Here is a 24,452-nt window from a genome sequence, read left to right as displayed (position 1 = left end):
GTAACTAAGAGCGTAATATTTATAATTTCTGCATAAAAAGCATGTTTGCCAACAGTAGAAGTATATAATTCTAACAACAGTTCAAAGAACGGTATTTTCCGGTAAATCAAAGTCAGAAATGTTCAAAGTGTTGATGAAACATGTCAGAAATGGGTGATTATTGTGTTCCATCGTGCTTAAGCTTAGTTATGCAGAAGATATTACATGGTGACATTTTAATTTGTCGATACAAAATTTTTAAATTTGACTATAGAGTTCTTTTTATAGTGGCTCTGTAAAGATATACCTATCCATTGGTTCCTGTAGATTAGTCTTAAATTGTATATATTAGCTCGTAGCTCCAGTCAGTTGCTAAAATTATAATATAACATGTTTTTCAATTAGATGAAAGTTGTTCATTTTGCAATAACATGTAATTGATATTCTTTTTATAGCAGAATATATTTAAATGACGATAAATTAAGTAATTAAGTGTAATATGATAAAGAATTTATTACTTGTGTTTACTAAGTAATGATATATATTAATGAATAATGATTTGTAATTTGGAAGGAAGTGGGCTTAGCCACCATTTCCTAAAACGCAATTTCTTTGAAGCCCTGTAATTCTTTACTCTAGTTCAGGGTTTCTCATTTCATAAAATAAGAGATTTTGATACACTTTATAATTATTTACAGTTAAAGAAAAGTAGAATTCTAATGGAATGAATGAGGTTAATATTGAAACCAATATTTAAAAACATGGAGTTTCGAAATTGTTTGAAGTCATTTATTGAAAGATAAACAAAGATAACTGCATAACAGTGAATGGAAATATAAAATAAGATTTGCATTATTCTCTAAGCATACGTTATGAATTTGCATTGCAGTTAAATGAAGGAAGGAAATTTCATAGCATCTATTTCCCCTGATTTTGGCATTATAATAGAATTTTTTAAGTATAGCATTTGGTTGCATCTTCTGCATTTTTGAACCAACGTTAACTAGGCATGGCATTCAATTTTTTTTTTTTTACATTTGTAAGAATACGGAGTTCTTAAAAAAATTTTCCAGGTTATAGAAGTTATTAAGTATGTATTACATATGACAAACAAATATTCAAATCACTGGAAAATAGAATAATTATATGCTTTACCGGTACTTATGTATATACCGGTATGAGTAATTTTAGTGAATTTTTATTAGTAAGACATACAATTAATATCTCTGTTGCCTGGTAAAATTATTTTAAGTGACCCTGTGTATTTTAGACCTACGCTACTATTGCCTAAAATATATCTTTTTATTTTTGTTTGTTATCCAAAAATATGAACCACATAAAATATTTACATTTTGTACAATAAACAACATTTACTTGTTATTTAATTACACTTAACGGCATTTACTGCAAAATAATGTATCAGAAGATTATGTTAATCACATTATGAAAACTACAAATGTATACACAGCACTGGACTGCTCACATTACAAAAATAGCCTGTGCACAATACAAAGTCAAAGCATATATTTATGTCCTTGTGGCAAGTATAAACTTTATTATATACCAGTAGTACATACTTCAGTTTGTTTAATAGTTTCATTCTCATTATTTTGAGTAATATCTATGTATATATATTTATAATGGCCTGATCTTGTAATGCTTGGTCATTGACTATATTTTAAGCGAGACTAAATCACTTCAAAGAGTCAAGAGGCTGATTACTAGGTAGGATAGCATGCCTGTCCTTTCTGGACAATAAAAGAATAACATATAACAGTAAAATGAAGATATGGTATTGCTAATAAATTGTAGCATTCACAAAGGATGCCACACTCACTCTAGTATACCCAGTGGCACTTCTAACTTTTAAAGCATATTAATTTCGTTATCTGTATATAATTACAGTGAAATCCTGATAATACAAGTCCATTTGTTATGCTATCTGCATTATATGTTCTTTTCGTCTGGTCCCTTGATATCCCTATATAAAACCATGTAAAATCCACCGCTTAATATGCTAATTATCTCATTTAATACATTCTTTCATCTGCTGAAAATTCTAAAATATCGTACTTTAAAGGATACTGAGAAAATTTTCCTGGACTTCTACAATTACCGCTATTCAAGGATCTGTAGGAGTCTTTGGTGAATACAATAGAATGGAATGCAACCCTTGGCCTGCAAGACTGGGCGATAAGAAAGCTATTTTTTTTCAGATCCCATGTTCAAAACAATCAGCCTTCACAAAAACAGGAAGTAGAAAAGGACAGAAAATTTTATGGTTTGACAAATTAATTGGGCTATAGAATAGATCTGTACTTATCAGCGACAAAGAAGAAAATGTAAATTTAAAAAATGCCTCTAACCCTAAAATCGTTCCAAGTACTTCACTTTGAAAAACATTGAAAAAAAAATACATATGTACTAGAAACTAAAGAAGCAAACTCTGTAAAAATAGCTAAAAATAAGTGGAAAACAAATATAAAAAGATGTGTTCAAAAATTGAATCTGAAAGTAATTATAGAGACGTTACTTAGTAGACTTATCATTTCCTTAAACAAATATTACAAATGGAAAGTAAATTTCGCGGTGAAATTCCACGAATATTGCTAATAGCTAAACTCTATTATCTAACGTTTCCAAATTTAAACAGCCTTATTAAACAATTGTCTTTCTGTGATCTAGAGATTAATAAATTTTCCTTGACCTTATTCTTCTTCAGAAAAAAAAAAATTATTTACGTCACAATATTGCCATTAAAATCACTTCCAATAACACTTTGCATGTCCAAGTCTAAAATTCTAAAATGTAAACACAATTATTTGAAAACATTGAAATACAAACATATGTAACAAAATGACATCTACATGTTTGACATTGACATTGATAAAATAGATGCTAAAATTTCCTAATTCACATAACATAACATTCATAAAATTAGAATTCTACAACATGCAGAACAATTATTCTCACTTTTGGACAATGACATCTATTTCGCATGTCTTGATTATAATTTTCTTTAATTTCAGGTAGATTACATTACGGTAGCGATAAATTTCACTTGACACAGGTTCACAGCTGCCAGATGGTATATCATTAAGTGGGTATAGTTACAAAATTTATTTAGAGATTAATTACAGTTTGAAATTGGTTTGTTTCATGTCCATTTTATCTAAAGTAGATCAAGTTAAACTTTAAGACTAAATGTAGACCTAATGTATGAATATAGTTTTTCTGCTTTTGCATTGTTGTAGTCTGGGATTGCACGGGGGTTTCAAATGTATAAAATGTTTTGGAAATGATTTACGAAAATACAAGTACTGGTACCGGTACATGTTTTTAAGAACTGTCGCATTAATCTAATGTTTAAATTGTGTAATAAGAATCAGATTAATTTGATGTAGGCTACTTGCCAAGTTTATTTACATTTTTTAAATTCCTATAAAGACTAAGAATTCATCTTCATGTATGGTACATACTTAAAGTTCTAAAGGAATGCTATTTTCAGATTTTATACCAGTAATGTTATATTATTGCTTACAAATAATAATATATGAAGGGTTCAGAACCATAGTGGGCCAAGCGCCATTTACTAAAACCATAGAAAACAAGGGTTAAAATGAAGTTATTAACATAATTAAATGGAAACATATAGCAAGTAATATAATGTATACACATTAAAACTAAATGATATGTCAATTATCATTAAACTGTGGTATTCACTTAACTTTAACCCTTTCTTTCTCGGATTTTAATAAATGGAGCTTGGCCCACTATGCCTCTGAACCCTTTATATTTGATATATATTCATGCATGATAATTCTGAAGATAAAAAGGATAAAAGAATGTTTAATAGAGTCGATTAATGCTGCAAGAAAATTTGTAGGTACGGTACCTTATTTCTGCATTTGAAGGTTTTGTTATTTTGAAATTTACAATACTACATGAAAGTTGTCTAGCGAATCATTCGCTTCAATAGTTCTTAGATGTTATTTATTGAACATAAAGTTTTCCAATAAGTTACTGCAGTATTAAAAAAATTAGTTTAAAATAGCCTACGGGTACTAAATTCAAAATAGCTTGATATGCCATTATATTTTTATTATAAAACTTTCAACAAAAATACCTTTCATACAATTGGTTATTTTTATAAAATTAAATATAAAATAATTTATGCATTAATTTCTAGTGAAAGACGGAATACTCTACTGGACAAGATTTCTTGGTGCAATGTTCTCTGGCTACAAACATGTCTAAGCAATTTTGTTGTGTTATTCATATTCATACCCTATTCTTATTTATTCAGTTGTTGAGCATTAAAAACTGCAATAAACTTCGTGTAATAGAGTTAACATACCAGTACATATTTTATAACAAAAGCTAAAATAAAAGGTGTAATATAATGACACTAACATAATTAATAATAAAATTCAGACCTAAAAGACTTGGATTTATTTGAATCTAGAAATTTTTTTTATAAGAGCAAAATTCCTTTTCTTTTAACCTCTTTTTAATTATTATTTTGAATATTTGTTCAGAGACTGAACTCTTTGAGAGAGGTAATACATTAAATAACTTTACATTTAGGTTTTTATAGCTGTTGGCTATTTTAGTAAGTCTAATATTTGGAACCTCTGTGTTCAACTTGTTTTTTATTCCATAGTTGTGTGTACCTAATATTATAATTACTTTATTATAACGAAAAAGAACAAAACGGTCTGTAATAATGCTATTTCTTCTTTATCAATACACTATAATGTACTGCAATAGCAGCTGTTTTGTATACAGTTATCGATATATTCTGACAGTTATCGATATACGTATAACACTGGCAGCTGTGTTTCCTGGATTGGGAAACCCTGGTCTGGCTTAAGAACTGAGATTTTCTCGCACTATCTTGTTTGCTGCTTGAATGTGAATGCTATCAGTGAGTATAGAAAAAACTATACAGAGACTTGATGTCTTCTAGATCAGTATAATCAAGAGGGAAGAAGAGGGGGATGTGCTTTAGATTACCACCTTGCTGCCAGCAAAGCAATATGGTTGACTTAGTGCTTTGCTAGAGGAGGGTAGAGAGATTTCAGGTGAAATCAGGGATGCTTTTGAGCTGGTTGCTATGAACTAGCTCTAGGACATTACATGCTTCGTAGATTGCACCTATTTCTTATTTTAGTAGTGAGAATAACAGAGTCCGTTGAGTGCATTGAAATGTCTTGTAGTTGTCTGCTGTTAACGAGTATTAGACAACAATAATAAATAAAATTTAAATATAAAGAAATTCACATTTAGGGTGACCATAATCTTTGAAAAATATCTAGCAAGAATTTCATTCTTTCGTCATTGCAAACAAATTATTCTTCAGCTACAATATGCTACGAATGAGAATTAAAATCTGTGAACTGTTATGATATCTGTATAACATTTATATTACTCTAATTTCCATTATTTATAGTATCACAGCTACTTTATAACAGTCATATTTATTTCATTTGGTACACAACAAATTTTTCACTGAAACAAATTACAAACAAAATCATAAAAGACTACTGGATTGATTAGACTATATTAAATTATTTCTTACGCATAAAATGGGTGTAGGAAAATTAAATAAAAACAGTACAAATACCGGTGCATTCAGACGTGATATAGTTGGTATGCATCTAAGGAAAAAAAAAAAAAAAAAAAAAAAACACTATCTTCAATTAAGCAGAAAACATAATGCTCTGGATCAAATTTAGAAAACTGCAAAATGGTAAAACAGTAAAATAATTATTATTAAGAGAAGAATATGGTATATGGTCACTCTTCTCACATGTGAAATAAATGTATCTGTAGGTGCTTTCAAATTCATAAAATATTTTAAATAATATAGGTATTATTTATTTCTAAGAAAGTATAATAAAACTCTTGCAGCAAATTTACACATTGTCATGCACTATTAGAAAAATTACACCAATAATGTTTGTAATTTTCATGGTAGTTTTTACAATTTATCAACATTGTAGACATGCACAATTTCTAAAATTCCTTTATCAGAAATCTCGTAGTTCTTAAATTAAAATGTTTAATGCTGTTGTTTATTTTTATTATTGCATTACCAACGAAAAGATAAATTACCATAGCCTTTGTTACAAAATACCGAAGAGTTTTGGTAATTAAATATGATCCAAAACTTCATTTCGTTGTAAAAGATAATAATCATTCATAGTTACTTACTAACTGACAAAGTAGTTCCTATTTAGTGTAGAGCGCTTGTATACATTCTTAAATTAATGCTTTGAAAAATTATTCATTTAAATAGTTGCCTTCTTGATGTTAAAAATTATTCAATGTTGTGAATTTGGGCTATAATTCGTACTGTGCTAGATGCAATTTGTGACTGTGAGAAAATTATCCGCATTTCATAAGGGAAATATAAAATTTACAGGAGCTGTTCGATATCATATTAATATTGCGTGAATACATGTTAGTTTTGCAGAGTGTACAGATATGAATAATTCGTAAAAATTCTGAAAGATACCGGTACAAATTTTCAACAGAACCATAGGACTATTCAAAGTAAATGTTTAAAATTACTCAATTGAAAGATGGTAATTGTGTATTGTGCTAGTAGATACTCGATAACTGAGACTTGTTTCACAGAAGTATGGACTAATAATTTATGGGTATACTCTATTGTAACTATTTCGTATTAAAATGTTTCACAAAAGAAGAGACTACATTTGTATTTTATAATCTCATACTTACAAATATTAATGAAGGCCTATTAATTAATAACTATTAGTCCAATATTATAAGTATCAGTATTCCAGAAATGTGTAAGTTGGTGACTTTTAAGATATAGAGATTTTCCTACAAGTAAAGAAACTTCGTAAAATAAAGTATTTACAGGATTTTAGCTCCATTTATATTTGATAGTGTGTAGTCAAGCGACAGTGTTAGTGAAAATAATAATATATGCTACACAGGCATGTTTTAAAAGAAGTAATAAGCTTTTATATTACTTCAGAAATTGAAGATGATGAAAAATTAAATGCAACAGTATTGGAAGGTAATTGATCATTAGGCCTACTGTTCGAAGTCATATCTTACTTATAAATCTTATACATCTGCAACCTACTTTATTAAATCACATATATTTTTTTCTAAAAATATCTTTGAATATGTGATAATGTCTCGGTACTTTTTTTGCAAGTGAAGATATTTGGTAAGAGAAAGTATCACTAGATTTTCAACTTCACTTGTAACAATAAAAAAATAAATAACATGTCAAATAATAATGACAGTGAAGATGGTTATACTAGACAAGTGTTTCTGTCCAAATGCATAACTTTTTGCTTTTCTTCAGAATGTTAATATATTGAAGTATTTAAATTAAGTCTTGCATAGTGGAAGTCATAACATAATTACCGGTATCTACGATTTCTTAAATCATGCATATCTTCGTTTGTTTTATAAAATTGTCTATGTGATGTTATTATTTGTAAAAAGTTATTAATATTTGAATAATATGGTATTTTAATTTGTGAAACAGAAAGATCCAAAACCATTTCTTACAATAATTTAGACTTGTAAAATATTAGTCTATACAAGTATGCCTACTTTGTGAAACAGGTTCCAATACATATAGAAATACCTACATCATGAGAGAAATTTCTGAAGGACTGAACTTTTCGAAACTTGACACCTATAGAATTAATACAAAATTTTATATTTAAGCTTAAACCATTGTTGATGATCATTGAGCTCAAAGTTGACTATGGTGTGTAAGATTTTTCGACAAGTTAGCGATTAAATTAAAATTAAATACTGGTACATTCAAGTTTGAGCATTTATACAATAGAGCTCCAATAAATATATTTGTTTTTCACTATTTCTACTAACCATCATTCGCTATTTAATGTCATTATATTCGATTATTATCGAAAGTCTAGTAATAGTTGTTTTTGTCAGATCATATATCGGCATATTTCTCCTAAATGACTAATATTCGTAGAGCATCCAATCACGTACATTTCTTTTCATAGTCCCATGATCAAAGAGAATATTAGCTGTTAATTTCAATGTTAAAATCCGTAAACAAAAATGGCATCCGATCGAAATAGAAGAGTCTATTTAATTTTGCAGCATTTATTAAGGTTTCATGTTAAAAGTTCTATAAGAAAAGTAATGGATTTAATATTGTTTATTGAAGTAAATTAATATGATAGTGTTAAGGGATATTTCTAGTAATGCATCATTTTGTTAAAGTTATAGTCTAGAATAGAAGTGTTTGTATGTATGTTGGTAGGTTTTGCTTATGAAAGGAATTGTCTGCATAAAATGGATTTTAATGATTAGATTATCTTAGTTTCCATAACTATAATAATTTCGTGGAACAAATTAAGGAGAAAGTTCGATTGCAATTTAATCACAATAATTCTTCACAGAACATTCCTGGAAAGATACGTCTCTATCTTGCACTTCCCTCCTGATTGTATTGATGTGGGAGGGGTTGAGACTTAGTATAACTCTTTGTATACCCACTGAGCTATCTTGAATGAATAGTAAGCATCTTGAGCATAGAGTGGTGGCTACGTCCTGCCCTCTCACGCGACGGGTTTGATGGTGGCACTCTTGACTCTGGCACAGGTGCATGAGGCAGATGCGTGCCTGGTGCTGGCCAATAAGTACTGCCAAGACCCTGACGCTGAGGACGCAGCCAACATTATGAGGGTCATCTCCATCAAGAACTACTCGGACGACATTCGAGTCATCATCCAGCTTATGCAGTATCACAATAAGGTACGTGTTTTGTTCCTTCTCATTCAAAAAATTAAATTAAATTATATAATCATTTTAATCATCTTAAGTGTTTGCAGTAATCTTAAACAAATCAGTATTTTATCAAACTACTTTATATTTATCAGTATAGAACTAAAATATTTTATGATTTACAAATAATAGAGATGGTAAGAAATGTTGGTATTAATAATTGTAAACAAAAAATTGAAGACACAGCACTGTAACACAAATCAGTGCCGAATTCAGATAGTGTTCTCCGAGGAGAATCATAGACTGAGAATTTATTTTTATTCATTCAATCCTAGTGTTCTGCCCAAGGGCAGTTCTTTCACTGCAAATCCAGCATTCTCCAGTCTTTCCTATTTTCTGTCTTCCTCTTTGTCCCCGCATATGATCCATATATCTCAATGTTGTCTATCATCTGTTATCTTCTTCTGCCCCAAACTCTTCTCCCATTCACCATTCCTTCCAGTGCATCCTTCAGTAGGCAGTTTCTTCTTAACCAGTGACCCAGCCAATTCCTTTTCATCTTTCTGATCAGTTTCAGCATCATTTTTTTTTTTCATGCACTCTTTCCAACACAGCTTCGTTTCTTACTCTGTCCATTTCACACGCTCCATCCTTCTCCATATCCACATTTCAAATGCTTTTATTCACTTCTCTTCACTTCGTCGTAATGTCCATGTTTCTGCCTCATACAATGCTGCACTCCACACAAAGCACTTCACTAGTCTCTTCCTTAGTTATTTCTCCAGAGGTCCGCAGAAGATGCTCCTTTTTCTATTAAAAGCTTCCTTTGCCATTGTTTTCCTCCTTTTGACTTCTTGGCAGCAGCTCGTGTTACTGCTTATAGTACATTCCAAGTATCTGAAGCTGTTCACTTGCTCTACTGCCTCATTTAGAATTCGCAAGTTTACCTTTTTGTACTTTTTTTTCCTGTGACCATGGTCTTCGTCTTGTTGACATTTATCTTCATTCCATACTGCTCACAGCTGTTATTTAGCTCCAGTACCATATCCCTTAGTATCATCTCCTCTTTTGCTAACAACATCATATCATCAGCAAATCTTACACACGTTATTCTTCTTCCTCCTACTATCACTCCTCCTATGTTATGAAACAGTTCTTTACTAAATCCTCCAAATAGATGTTGAACAGAGTATGTGATAAAGGGCATCCTTGTTGTACTCCTCTCCCTATTTCACTTCCTTGTGACATTTCTTCTCCTATTCTGACTTTGACCTGTTGTTTCATATAAAGATTACTGAACAGCCTCTTCTCTTTCCAATCCACGCCTTTGTAAAATAAAATGAATCTATGTAAAAAAAAATACAAGGAATTTAAAGAAATTCTATTGACTGCGTGAAACGTCTATACCCAAATTAAAGTAATACCTACAATATTTAATTTACTTTCTTCTCATTTCGTCAAAAAATTGTAATCTTGTAAAATTTTGACTTGCTCCATATCTTAAAGCTTCAATGTTAATGTAAGATCTATGGAATATAATAAATGAAATGAAAAGTAAATTAGGGTATGCCCTACTGAGTTTCTAGTGAAAATGTTCAATTTTTACCATTTTTCATTTTTCCCAACAAACAAATTTTATACTGGTATATGAAAAATCTTTGTACAAAGTTTCATTTCATTATTCGAATTGTAAATGACTTCCTAATTATTTTTAAGGGCCATAACCTAATCTGTCAAGTAATTACATAACCTCTAAATTAATTTTTCTGGGAATGAATTTGTTTTACATTTTCCAACGTAGTAAAGTAGATTCCTCAAAAACTAAGTAAAATAATGTAATTAAATATTTACTACACATTTTAAACACTATATTCTATGGAAACGTGCATAATTTTTTATGTAACTCGAAAAGTACCGGTAGTCAGTATAATTTTTTTATGCATGACCTTAATAAGAAAAAATTTAAAAAAATTCTTCTACAATAATTTTTTTTATTACAAAACACAAATGAAGAGTCCACAAAAAGAACAAACTAAGTCACTTCTACAGTAGTTTATTTTTCTTTTTTGGTCTCAACTGCTAGTTCGTAAAGTAAACTATCTTTGTTGTAAATCAGAATGGCAAAAAGCATACATTATAACATGGTAACTGAAACTAAATAAGATGTAAACTAATGATATCTTTTCAGTGTATTAAAGTTGAGAAATGCTCCCCTGTAGAATTTAAGAAAAGTGTCTTAGCATGTTCTTTCCTTGGACCCTTCAAATGATAACAAAAAAACAAATATACAGTTCCATTACCGGTACCGTAAAGTGGGGTGACTTTGAACGCTGAGGTGACTTTGAACAGTAATGTAGTGCCTTTCTAAATTAAATGCTGTACCCAATTGCGAAAAAACTGTTTAAGTTGTCAATAAATTAGTTCAGTTTTTTCGCAATTGGGTACAGCATTTAATTTAGAAAGGCGCTACATTACTGTTCAAAGTCACCCCACTTTACGGTACTCAATTATTCACCTACATTTTAAGCTATGAAACTAGAAAAAATCTTATATTCACTCATATGTAATCCAATTTACTGGTAAGAAATGCGTTTTCATTTTTTTATTTTTTTTTGGACCAAATTATTTGTATAAACCAAAAAATCTAAAATTTTCAATATCATACAAGCTTGCTAAAAGAAATTAGTGATAGTGATTCATTGAAATCAGATAAAAAAATTATGGAAGTTTTGAAACTCGGTATCACATTTTAATACTGTAGGTATGGTAATGTATTTTATTTCATATTCATGTATATACACAGCTTATATAGTCAATATTTTCATGAAAACTTCGAGACACATTGAATAGAGAATGAAACGAGACAGACTATGTGGAAAACCATGAGGGACAAAGTTTATCTTACACTTTTGTTTCTATAATATCACTAGTGAAGTCAGAGTAAACCGTCCTTATCAAAATGTTACAATTTTTCTGTCTTATACCGGCATCTCGAGCATAGATGTTTCACGTCATTAAAACAATAAACTCTAAGTAACAAGAACTTCAAGTAAACTTACTTTTGAAGTATGTATATACAACGTACCTACATACCGTTTTAAAATAATAATACATCTGTTAAGAAATATTATTTATAATATATAAATTTATGTATTCCGGTTCGGTTTGCATTTGGCTAATATATTCATTCAGAAAAGAAGGGCTTTTAAAAATTATAGTTCTGACACATTCGACTAAAACTGAAACACTTACTACTTAAATTCTAATACAAATCCTAAAGTATTGCAATAACGAGACAAAATAAGTGGGCATTTGTACCTTCGTTTGTTTTATAAGTATCATATTCGAGATGTCCAACAGCACATTCAAGACAGTGATTTGTAACAGTTCTAAAATAAACATAAACATGTAACAGAATGATTTTATTATTTTTATTTAACTATTACATGAACAGAATAGTGATTGTTGGTCACTATAAACAATAATAAATTTTATCCTAGGAGAACATTAATTCTTCCCAAAGTACTTCTTGAATTTATCACTTGCACAGACAAAGACTATTGTTGGATTTAACTAATCTGTTCCTAATAATTCAAATAACTGTTCATACTCGTAAATAATAATTAGGCTACATTTCAAACAAAAAATATACATGTTATCATAATGAATTTTCTTCGAATATTCTGAGTTTCAGAAATTACTTTAGAGGTTAGAATTTATTTAAATATACAATTTCTTTTAATTTCTGTATTTGATATATTAACCCGGAAAAAATAGTACTTGAAAGATACACAGTCTGAAGAGGAAAGTTCCTGCTACTGTTAACAGGCCTACCTTCTGAACATCCCGTCTTGGGACTGGAAGCAGGGAGATGACGTGATATGTCTGGCAGAGTTGAAACTTGGTTTCATCGCACAGAGCTGTCTAGCACCAGGGTTTTCCACCATGATGGCGAACCTGTTCGCCATGCGTTCCTTCAAAACGGTAAGCTTGTGAAATTCATGTTAATACATGTTACCAGATATTTCTAATTACTATTCTAGTTTCAGATTTTTTCTACTGGATGGCAGTCAGCAAGAATACATTTGCTTTTAAACCTTCTCTTCTTCAGTTCATCTCAGTCCAGTTCTTTACTGTTTTATCTATATCTGTTTTCTACATGTAAATTTATTTAGCATAAGGATTTGATGGTATAGTTTTTTCCATGTAGGTAACAAGCAACAGTAGTTTCTAATTTTATACATTTCAGTGAAAGGATTGAAATGCCTAGCACTTCTTCATAGAGCAGCGTAAAAATATGAGTATACCGAGAAATCAGCCTCAAAACTATTTTTGTTATGAACAATTTCATTTTTGAGTAACTGAGATTTAAACATTTGTCTTCGATCACATTTGGATCTTGTTTTTATAGAATCCAGACAACTACCATTTTTATGTGCTATTTGTAGAAGATAAAACTCTCATAATATTTGGTGTTTATAAACATCTGATACAGTGAGGGAAGGAGGATAAATTACAGCATTTTAATGAGTCTCTTTAATACAATAAAAATTTACTGATTATTTTCTCGAAATGAAAATGTTAGGTACCGTATCTTTTACATCACTTTGTACAGCTTTTCGTTATGTAGGCCTACTGGTGATTACTTAAATATATTATCTAAATTTAATTTTAACATATTAGCAATGAATCGAATAGAAAAGTAAAGTAAAATATGTTACAGTGGTTTGTAACACAGACAGGGTTGCCAGATTTTAGATCTACCAAGGAGGGACATCCTTTTTAACCATATATAGTACTTACGTTTTGTCTTAAAGAAAGAGTGATATGAATTTGGGCAGAGTTGACATTTTCTTGACTATACAAAATAAATAAATAAAAAATTACCCCGCAGCTGAAGAAAGTAATATTCTCAAAATTGCAATGTGAATAACAGACATAGGCCTACAGTATTATAGATACAGCTATCCAAGTACAAACAATATTTATCTGGCCGTAAGTTACATCACGTTTATCAGGCGTCTTTCTGAAGGATTGTGGCAATAATATTTTATGCCAAATTATTAACTTAAATGACTTAATAATAGTTCTGGCATCACATGTGACAAAATATTTAAATGTCAAAATGTTTATTAATTGATAACAATGACAAATTTATTTATACTTGAATTCATATTTAGTTTTTATGCCTTAGCGTATTACTGCTCCAAACCCATCATTTAACGTACAATATATATTATTTTTAGAGCTTCCTACATATTTATCACTGGACTTTAGCATTTTCAATAAGCTTCTGTCCATTCTCTGTGCCCATGCATTTCTGATGAACGTCTCTTTTTAAATATTTAGAAATATCATATTCACCACTGAATTCGCTGCTACAAACCTTACATTTGCCAAAATATTAGTTTTTTTTTTTTTCCAATGTGCAAACCTACATTGTTAAGAAAATTAGTTCAAATTTAATGTAATTATTTAGCTTGGAAGAAAATAATTACTACATAACGATAAAATTATTCAAGTGATGTTAATTCTCTAAAGGAGGGATTTTTTGCGTCCCGCCTCGAGTCGAAGCGGGACCCGGGACTTTTATATGAAAATCGGGACATGTCCCGCCAAATCAGGTAAAAAAAAAAAGGTATCCCCGTGACATGCCATGAAGGCACTTGGGGGGCATGGAGGTAGAGCCCCATGCTTTCCATGACCTCGGCACTAGAATGAGGTGGTGTGGTCGGCACCATGCTCTGACCGCCTTTTACCCCCGGGAAAGACCCGGTACTCAATTTTTATAGAAGGCTGAGTGAACCTTGGGGCCGTTCTGAAAGTTTGGCAACGAGAAAAAATCCTGTCACCACCTGGGATCGAACCCCGGACCTTCCAGTCCGTAGTCGGCAACCCTGAACACAGAGCTACTTCCATTACAGATGTTAAATAATATCTTGCATAGATAGGAGTATGCAGTAGGCCTATATATAGTTGTAGAGATATTCTCAAAATTTAATCTCACAGTACTTCCATGTATGCGCTTTCTGTCACACTACACACATCCACGCAATAGGAAGAATCATTCCACACTAATTCCAATGTGTCCCCTGTTATTCTTTCTATAGTTACTGTGATTCTGTTCTTCAGTTCTTAGAGATTTGCGAGTAGAGATAGCACTTTGTCGATGTTTCTTTCTTAGCCACACGTAAAGAAATCGCATGGCGTTAAGTCTGGAAATCGAGGTGGCCAACAGTTTAGGATGAGATCATGGATAACTTCGCATCCAATCCAAGGATGTGGGAGAACTTTATTAAGAAATGTACAGACTTCCCGAATAAACTGGGGTGGGGTGACGTCTTAGTGAAAAATGAAGTCATCAGAATCATCATTTAGATGTGGGAACGATAAATTTTGCAACATGTTATGATAGGAGCTCAGTTACTATTATATCAGCATACACCTTTTAAAATATTGAAGACTGTTGTTCATTTCTGTAGTCTGGACCTGAAAGACATTAATCAGTACATACATTGGCAGCACTGATCAATTCTTAAATCTGGGTATGTGATTGTTCATTTTTAAATTTTATAATGCTCTGGCTAATGTGTGATGATATATACAGCGTGTGATCAGCTCTGCTGGTTGAGATTTGATTGAATCGGTGACCATCACTTTATACTTACGTGTTTAAGGTGTGGTTATCATTAATTAAAAAAATATATATATTTCAAATAGTTCTAAAAGAAAAGGACATTGTGGCATGTATAGTGCTAAAGAATACAAATTATTAAGGAAACTCTTCTTAGAAAATAATTCAAGTTACCTATGTTAGGATTATAAATTAACTGAAAATTAAATTATATTCAACCAAAAAGAGAATTAGATACATGTAAATATATGATAATAAAACATTTAATAGCTGAGCAACAAAATTTGAGAAATAATTTGCTTAAAGGTAACAACAAAGAAAAAATATATCCCTCAAAATTGTTCATTGTCTCTCATTTTAGCCTGCTAGTCCCTTTTTCTTTTTTTCATTTTCGCAGTTAGTCAATCTATCGTGGACAACTTTTCTTTCTTGTACTCCATACCATTGACATTGTTATGGAAAAATGTTTCTAATATTAAATATTAGTAAGCTTACACTATGTTACAAAATTATGGCAGCACTTGACATTTGATTATTATTAAGAATTAAAGATACAATAACTTGGTACATATAATTTGTTTAAGAAATTCCCAAAGTTTTTGACACATCATAAACACTCAATATGAGAACCTCTTCTTGCTACACTCTCTTCAATATTATTTGTTTATGGATGCAATCATAGTGATGAACCGATTTCTGATTTCTTACCTCTTCAAGATTTTAAGATAGAGGTGGCACATAAACTGCATCCTTCACAAACCCCCCCCCCCAAAAGTAAGTCACATGGTGTCAAGTCTGGTGATCTAGGAGGTCAAGGGCAATAAGTAAGATCAGTGATAGTAGAATATTCAGTCAGATGGTCAATTCTAAAATGTCTACGAAAAACCATATTGTCGTTGTTAGGGTTCTGAACTTGTTTTTGCAAGCTGAAAAATATAAAATTATTTATGTTGTAGAATTTCAATTTTAACAATGTCTCCTATGGTAACAAATAATACGTTTTAGAACTTGAAACTTTGAGGTTTTGACTATCAAATGACGTGTAACATGTTAATTTCTCATTAATTGGCTACTTACGTACTTTATAATAATTATATGAAAATACCACCATCACTTGAAATGCCTATCGAGATATAATTCTTTTTCAGTTGTGTACCACCTAGATCTGAATTAAAAACAAACTAGATGAAGCTAAAATTTAACATTGTCAGTTTATGCACAGCTATAAGAAGAAGTGTGAACTAATTATTAAGGAAAAGTTGTAAACAAATTTTGGTCACGCTTTCAATATTTATATATTTGGGGACGAAACAAAAGAGTGAACTTCAGTTGTTCATTAGCTCGCCAAACCCTCTCTCTTCCCCCATTTGCACTGTCCCTGGAACCACTGTTGCATTGTCAAATTACTGAAGGTCTAAATTACCGGTATATTTTAAAATATAAGAAATGTGAAGGTTTTAATGACATTAAACTACTGCTTAATATGTTGAATAAAAGTTAAAATGTTTTCATATAGATGAAAACTGGTTATAATTATTCATTTCACATCATTACCTGAATAAAAATATCAGTAAATAATATGCTACCATGTACATACTACATACAGAGCAATTTCTGGAAAAACAAATAAATTAATTTTTCAGTTTGCTTATTTTTTTTAACATTTTATTTGAAGACAGTAATAATAATAATAATAATAATAATAATAATAATAATAATAATAATAATAATAATAATAATAATACTTATTGGCCATTAAATAATTAACATTACAATAGGTTTTGTTAAAAGGAAACATTACAAATTAAAAGACAAGATCATTCACTTCCACATTAAAAAACTCATCAACAGTATAAAAAGTTTTATTAGTTAACGACTTTAAGAGAACTTTTTTAAAATGGGAAAGAACAACACATTTGGCATTAACAGACAAGGCATTGAAAAATTGTATTCCCATACTTCCCAACTTTTCAGTGCTTTGAAAGTGCGACATTATTTAAAACTCAAATCATCACGTCATGACTTAGTGCCATAATCATGAATGTTTGATCTTCTACAATATTTATCCACATTTTCTCTTATAAGAATCAGGCAAGCAAAGATAAAAATTCCAGGAAAAATGATCAAGCATTAGAATAGCACTTAGTTCCTTTGTTTTCGGTTGTTGAAACTAGAATTCAAGAGAATCAGAATTCGATTAATAAGAACTCGACATTAATTTTAGTTGGTTTAAAATTACATTGTCTTATTATTATTATTATTATTATTATTATTATTATTATTATTATTATTATTATTATTATTATTATTATTATTATTATTATTATTATTATTTTTTTTTTTTTTTAATTTTATAACAGGTTAGCTGAAATGTTGCTGTTTGTGAGATGCCTGCTGGTGTACAAAAGTATATTTTTCTGTGTTTACTAATTTTGCACATTTTGTTTTTAAGAGTACTACATATCTATACAATATGAATTAGTGCACATTATTTTGGTGTGTAATAAAATGTCGTAGTATTATGAATTCAGTGGTATAATTTTAATTACCTTTTGGATTTCAAATGCATAATTATGATTATTTGGCTGAAATAATAATTCAGGGGTTCGGGCGTAAAACATGGTAACTGACATTTTGGTAAAAAATGAGATATGTAGCATATAATATGGTATATTCTTACATTCTGCATCTAATGCAGTAGTTACAGATGGCAGAAGTATACAGACTTTACTTTCCTGGTAACTATACAAACTGTTGCATGTATAATTGTTTACCTGCTTAGTAACTTCAAAACAATAAAACGTCACTTACAATGTTTTACGCCCGAATTCCTCAATCATTTATTGATATTAATACATAATTTCTATACATACTACCTTAATGTAATAGGAACTAATTTAATGTGTACTGGTATATATTATGTGAAACATTATTATTATTATTATTATTATTATTATTATTATTATTGTCATAATCATCATGATCTTAATAATAATAATAATAATAATAATAACAATAATAATAATAATAATAATAATAATCATCATCATCATCCTTGCATGTATAGGGCCTAGTGGCCCATTACGGTCTCTTGCCAATGCTTGAACGGTCTGCCCAAGGATCTCTTGCCCACAGGATGGTAATTTAAAATTTGGCGTGGAATTCTAGAACGAGGCATTCTGATGACATGTGACCTCCAGTTTTGTCTGTATTTCTGTAGGTATTCCATAATTGGCTCAATCTGCAGTTCTTTCATAATGTCAAAATTTTTAATGTGATCCATTCTCGTGTATCCCACTGTACGATGCATAAAAGTCGTTACCATTGTAAGCAGTCGTGTTCTGTGTTTGTAGAGACTTTTTAGTAAGAAGATGTCCTTCCAACAGGTTACTAGCCTGGAGGAAGTAAGTCCAGTGGTGGGGTTGCCACCTATAGCTTCAGGACAGGCATAGGGATGATAATAATAATAATAATAATAATAATAATAATAATAATAATAATAATAATATTTTTGGCTTTCTCCACAATATAATGGTTCACCATCGTACCCACAGAAAGCATATTTTTCTGAGTATGATACCGTTACTCTGATGGATAGGTGGCAGGTCTATCACGGGAGATGACAGAATGATAGAAATGGTGGTGATGGGTTAATTAGGATTGGAAAGGCGTGAGGTTGTGGTTCTTTAAATGGGTATTGTCCAAGTATTCCCCTGGAGGAATTTGAGGAACCATGAAAAACCCAAGTCAGGAAAAGTGACTCCTGGAATCGAATAATAATAATAATAATAATAATAATAATAATAATAATAATAATAATAATAATAATAATAATAATCATCACAGCCCTTTTCCATACTGCTCATACAGACTTTAATAAGATGAACATTCTATCCTGCAGGTTACACGTAACTCTTTTGTAGTTGAGCTTGTTTTACAGGAGATGTTGGTAGCATTGTGCTGTATTGTAGTGTGTTGTGTGTTTTCCCTGGCATATGATGACGATGCAGTCACCTGATATGCAGTCCTGGCAGAATGACTATTTGCGCGGAACTGGAATGGAAATGTACACGGAAACTCTCAGCCCCACGTTTATAGCCATGCCATTTGCGCAGGCCACAGAGTAAGTGTGAAGATTTTCTCCACCAGCTGTGTCCAGTGTTACCAACAGCTCTGTACCAGGGGCACCTCTTCAAGTGCTGTCAAGTTGGTCACTCAAATAACACAGGCGGTATTATGTGATGCATATTTAAGCAATAATTATTATTTTCAATTATAATGTTTATATATGAAAATAAAGTGAAGTCTATTTACATTTTTTTTTAGAGAACTGTACCTTCATGTACCGGTATTAGGCGAAATTATTGCTAAAAATATACCATCTAGGCCTACATGTTATACAGTGTAGAAATCAGTGCCAGTTTCCCAATAAGAAGGGGTTACTTTGCAACATTCTTAGTTATGGAAACTTTTTCCTCTTATTTAGAGACTTGTTTTGTTCTGGCATCCAATCGCCAACCTTTTTATGCCTCAGTCAAACTATTAAAAAATCAGTGGCCCTACAGCCCGTGAAGGACCTAGACCGACCAGCCAGCTGCTGGCCTCACGCCCACATGCCGAAGCAGAGGTGGACGATCATCCAATCAGAATGGAGGTATCGTGTAGTTAGCACGATCCCCCCCCCCAGCCATTATAGCTGGCATTTGCAACCGGATTTCGCTACCTATCGTAGTTCCCCAAGTGTATCACGATGCTGGGTGGGCACCGGTCCCATACACTGGCCGAAATTTCATGAGAAAATTTCTTCCCCCTGGAGAACTCTAACCAGCGCGCATTCGGTAATGCGAGTCCTAGGCAGGATGCCTTAGACCACAGCGCCATGGCGCCAGACATCAAACTATTAACTCTATATTATATTAAACAGTCAAGTGTGATGTGGACTGAGGAGTCCACACCTGTGGAGTAACGGCTAGCGCGTCTGCCCGCGAAACCAGGTGGCCCAGGTTCGATCCCGGTCGGGGCAAGTTACCTGGTTGAGGTTTTTTCCGGGGTTTTCCCTCAACCCAATATGAGCAAATGCTGAGTAACTTTCGGTGTTGAACCCCGGACTCGTTTCACCGGCATTGTCACCTTCATCTCATTCAGACGCTAAATAACCAAAGCTGTTGATAAAGCGTCGTAAAAAACCTACTAAAAAAAATGTAGAGTGAGGAGGGGTGGGGCAAGGTTAACATTCAAAAATGTTTTCTCTCGGCTCCATTATTATTTCTCAAGGTTGTACACAGTCATCTCACTGTTGTTTATTAAAATTACTTTAATTGTACGGAACACAATCAGATGGCATGACATTAGATTGCATTGTTACACTATATCCCTAGATGCTGGACTGAGGCCCTTTCATTTTTATAAGGTTTGAAAAATGCAAATGTGTAATTATTGAAGGGATCACATAGAGAGAATGGATAGAGAAAGAATAATCTCTGTGAAAGTCCTGTGGTATCGTCCTAGAGGGAAGAGATCTGTTGGACGTCCTGTTAAGAGATGGCATGGACTGTTACAGACCACTTGGTGTGATACTTGCCTGGAAGATGATGATGATGATGATGATGATGATGATGATGATGATGATCCGTAATGGGCGTTTTATGAAGTTCAGCAAACAGAAAAAGGCATAATGCTATCAACTGGTTCTCCCAAAACAATTACAGTGAAACCTCTCATTTACGGACATCGGAGGGATGTCACAATCTGTCCACATCTGAGAGATGTCCTTTATTGGGAGGGAGGCTCCCCAATCTAACAGTAAATTTATAATATGAAGAGCTTGCGGGAAAAACGATGAATGTCACATTTCTATTAAGGATTACATAATGATCTAATTGAGTCTATAACTGCAAGATGTAGTGCTGTTTCTATAGAAAATAAAGGAAAGGATTACTGTATTCGTGGTGATAATTCTCCTTTTTACCGTTTTTCATAAGAACAACATTAAATTCCATTATATATCTCTTCATGCTTTAAATGAAATGTACCACTGTAGTTTAATTCTAAATACAGTATTCTACAGTAAATTCTTTGCAACTTTGAACTACAGTAGATAAGACCGAAAAAGGAAAATTCAGTACTGTGCCAGGTCTACAGTTATGCAGTACTGTAATTTACAGTTTTCAACTTAATCTTTACGTTCAGGTGTCATGTCTCTCGAAACAGAACAACTGATTGAAGTGAAGAGAATAATCCTACTCACCCTATCATGTGTCGAATACAATTTCACGATCGCGGAAACCTTGGACCCATCAGACAGGTTAAATTTTATGACTTTGTTTATCCACCTACTTCCAGCTAACAAGAGGTAGCCGGGTGGGCTAGTGGTAGCCTACGAGACCCTTATTGTCTTCTTTCATGTACAGTTTTCAAAACTAAATTTTCCATTTTTGGTCTTGAAATTATCTAAGTTCTGTCTGCAGTCAAGAGATAAAGCAAGCTTTAGGACTGTGAAACAGCTGTCCGTGTCCGTGTCTGAGAGTGTCCGTAAATGAGAGTTAAATTTATCATTATTCTTATATTATTTCAGTTGAGACATAAAAATCTGTCCATATATGAGGAGTGGCCATATCTCTTGGGGGTGTCCATAAGGAGAGGTTTCACTGTACACAGTTTCCATATAATTAGTCATATCAGCAGATCATTCCCAAAAATTGATGAACAAATGTCTGGACTCTATGAAATAATAGTACTATATTATTTATTTTCAGTTTAATTATTCTTACTTGAATAAAACTAATGGTACCAGTATGTTAGGTGTGATCATATCTTCTTAATTTATATTACAGATTCATTATTTGTCCTGGATTTCTTCAGACGGATTATGGCAATATGGCAACCCTACTTTTTATTCAAATGTTTTGCTTGCTCCCCTTCATCCCCCTAACAAGCAGCGCTCCTGGGTCATTGCACCTAATCACGTGATTATTGTTCAATATTTTAGATACCAGTACAGTATGAAGTTAAAAGTTTTTGAAATGTTAAAGTTGGCATCACTTATATGAGACCTGTGTTGTTTAAAGGGCCATGATCTGATCTTTCTGTTTCTCTGTGTGTATGTTTGCCTGTACATCTGTCCATCTTTCTTTCTATGTCTTGTTTTCCTTTGAAACTTTTCTTCAGCTTCTACCCTTGTATGCCGATGTACGACCAGTTCCGGACAGATGACCATCCCCTCCGTGTCCGACATTTTTTTGTACCCTGATGTATGCTAGCCTGATCCTAGCCCCTGGGGACGTGTGTCACCCGACCCAATGTTGGTTTTTTCAGTCCCCAGACACTCAGGCCTGGCAGAACGATTATCTCCAAGGAACGGGCTGTGAGATGTACACAGAAACTTTGTCCCCCTCTTTTACTGGGATGACATTTCCGCAAGCCAGCGAGTAAGTTGCCAACTTATGGCAATTCACGTATTCCCCAAAATAATCCCAAACTAATGTATTGTTCCGGTTAGTTTGATATGTAGATTTCACTTTGCCATACTTAGTTATTCATACGTTGAAAGTGCAAATAGTGTGAGGTCAGTTGAATCTGTGTAGATGTGGAGTTGGATGGTAAGTAGTTGATAGACGTAGCATTCTATTTGTTGTTGGGTGGAGGTTCATACGTGTAAGCATGCATAGTGAAATAGTTTGCCACAGTTCAACAACATGTAAATGTGGTGTGACCCTTGTTCATATTGTATCATTGGTCAGAAATTTGCATGGTTGGTTTATGAAAGTGATATAAGATTAAACCAACTTGTTTATATTTCAGTAAAGTTCAATATAATTGTAATCTGGCTGGCTGAAACCCTCATCCAATTTCTGGGTTATTCGTGATGGATTTAAGGGTGCTGAGAAGTGACACCATACAACTGCAGCTTTAAAATTGCTTTATTTTAAAATCAAAATTAATAGATTTTCACTTATGATACATTTATGAAACTTTCATTTAGCACCAGGCAACCCTTTTTATTCTGTCTTTAAGATAAAAATGTCTCCATACTCGACAAAATACTGTGCAGGATGGTCTCATTTTTTTTGCGTATTTTCTTATAAATCTTCAGAGATAGAACTTTGAAATGTTTACAGTATATATGGGTTAAACAACTCTTTAAAATTAATATAATGAATTTTTGTTCAAGCAATTTTTTTTTTTAAATAATTGATTAAGTGGCGATCTTACTCGTGTTAATTATGTAAGCATGTATGGCTTACAGCTGTTTCGGTGTTGCTTGACACCATCCTCAGAGCCTACTCAAGACAACTCTACAATTTTTTTTTATTTAAAAAATTTATTAGGGCCTATCTAAAAAAAATTCTTGCAAGTTTTTGTTGCAGTATATAGCTTGTGTACTATATTAACGCTATAAACTTTGAACAATTGTAAATATATGTCTTCAGTTTTGTAACATGCGTATACACACTCAATAAGCAAAATATTATAATCACTACAGTTATAATTACTAAAAGTGTAAATAGTGTAAATAGAGATAGAGATAGAGATACTTTCATTAACTGAAAGATTGTGATAGTGAAAATCCAATTACAAAAAGTGTATATATGTAAACAGCATAAATAGAATTAGTATCATTAACTCAAAGATAGTGATAGTGATAGTGATCATTCAACAGTGAATAACATAAAATAATATAATAACACAATGAATTTCAACAAAATTACGAAACAGTGAAGCTAAAGACAATAGGACACCAATGAACACATAACAGATAAACAAGTTTCAATAAACCATGTAATATGACTATATATTATGGGGCATGGTGATAATTAAACGAAATTAAAAAAAAAATAGCTTCTGTTCGATAAAACAGAAAAACTATCTCAATCATTTTGTCAAGTATCTAATATGTATACCTTTCGCTAGTATAAATTTAATCAAATTCAAAATTTAATTTCTACATATCCTCAATTAATATTATGCTATAATTTTGTGTAGTGACTAGACAATACTTCTGGATTAACAAGCAATTTTTAGAATCCAACAAACTTTAATTGTAAAAGGTAATTATGTTTTTAAATTGTAGAAGTGCAATTTGTGT

At 31.8% G+C, this 24,452-nt stretch overlaps 1 protein-coding gene across 6 annotated transcripts in view; it reads left to right on the top strand.

The window, feature by feature from the left end:
• The window catches only part of slo (calcium-activated potassium channel slo), a 427,716-nt gene that overhangs the window by 178,469 nt on the left and 224,795 nt on the right, over positions 1-24,452 (top strand). For all 6 annotated transcript variants that reach the window (XM_069824442.1, XM_069824447.1, XM_069824444.1 and 3 more), the window contains 3 exons: positions 8,611-8,763; positions 12,562-12,717; positions 19,378-19,490. In XM_069824442.1, the coding sequence (XP_069680543.1) occupies positions 8,611-8,763; positions 12,562-12,717; positions 19,378-19,490 (422 nt within the window). The remainder of the gene's footprint in view (positions 1-8,610; positions 8,764-12,561; positions 12,718-19,377; positions 19,491-24,452) is intronic.

Source organism: Periplaneta americana, chromosome 4 (assembly GCF_040183065.1).
Source record: "Periplaneta americana isolate PAMFEO1 chromosome 4, P.americana_PAMFEO1_priV1, whole genome shotgun sequence".
NCBI lineage: Eukaryota > Metazoa > Arthropoda > Insecta > Blattodea > Blattidae > Periplaneta > Periplaneta americana.
Note: the sequence above shows the minus strand (reverse complement) of the source record. Positions and strands in the feature narration are given on the sequence as shown.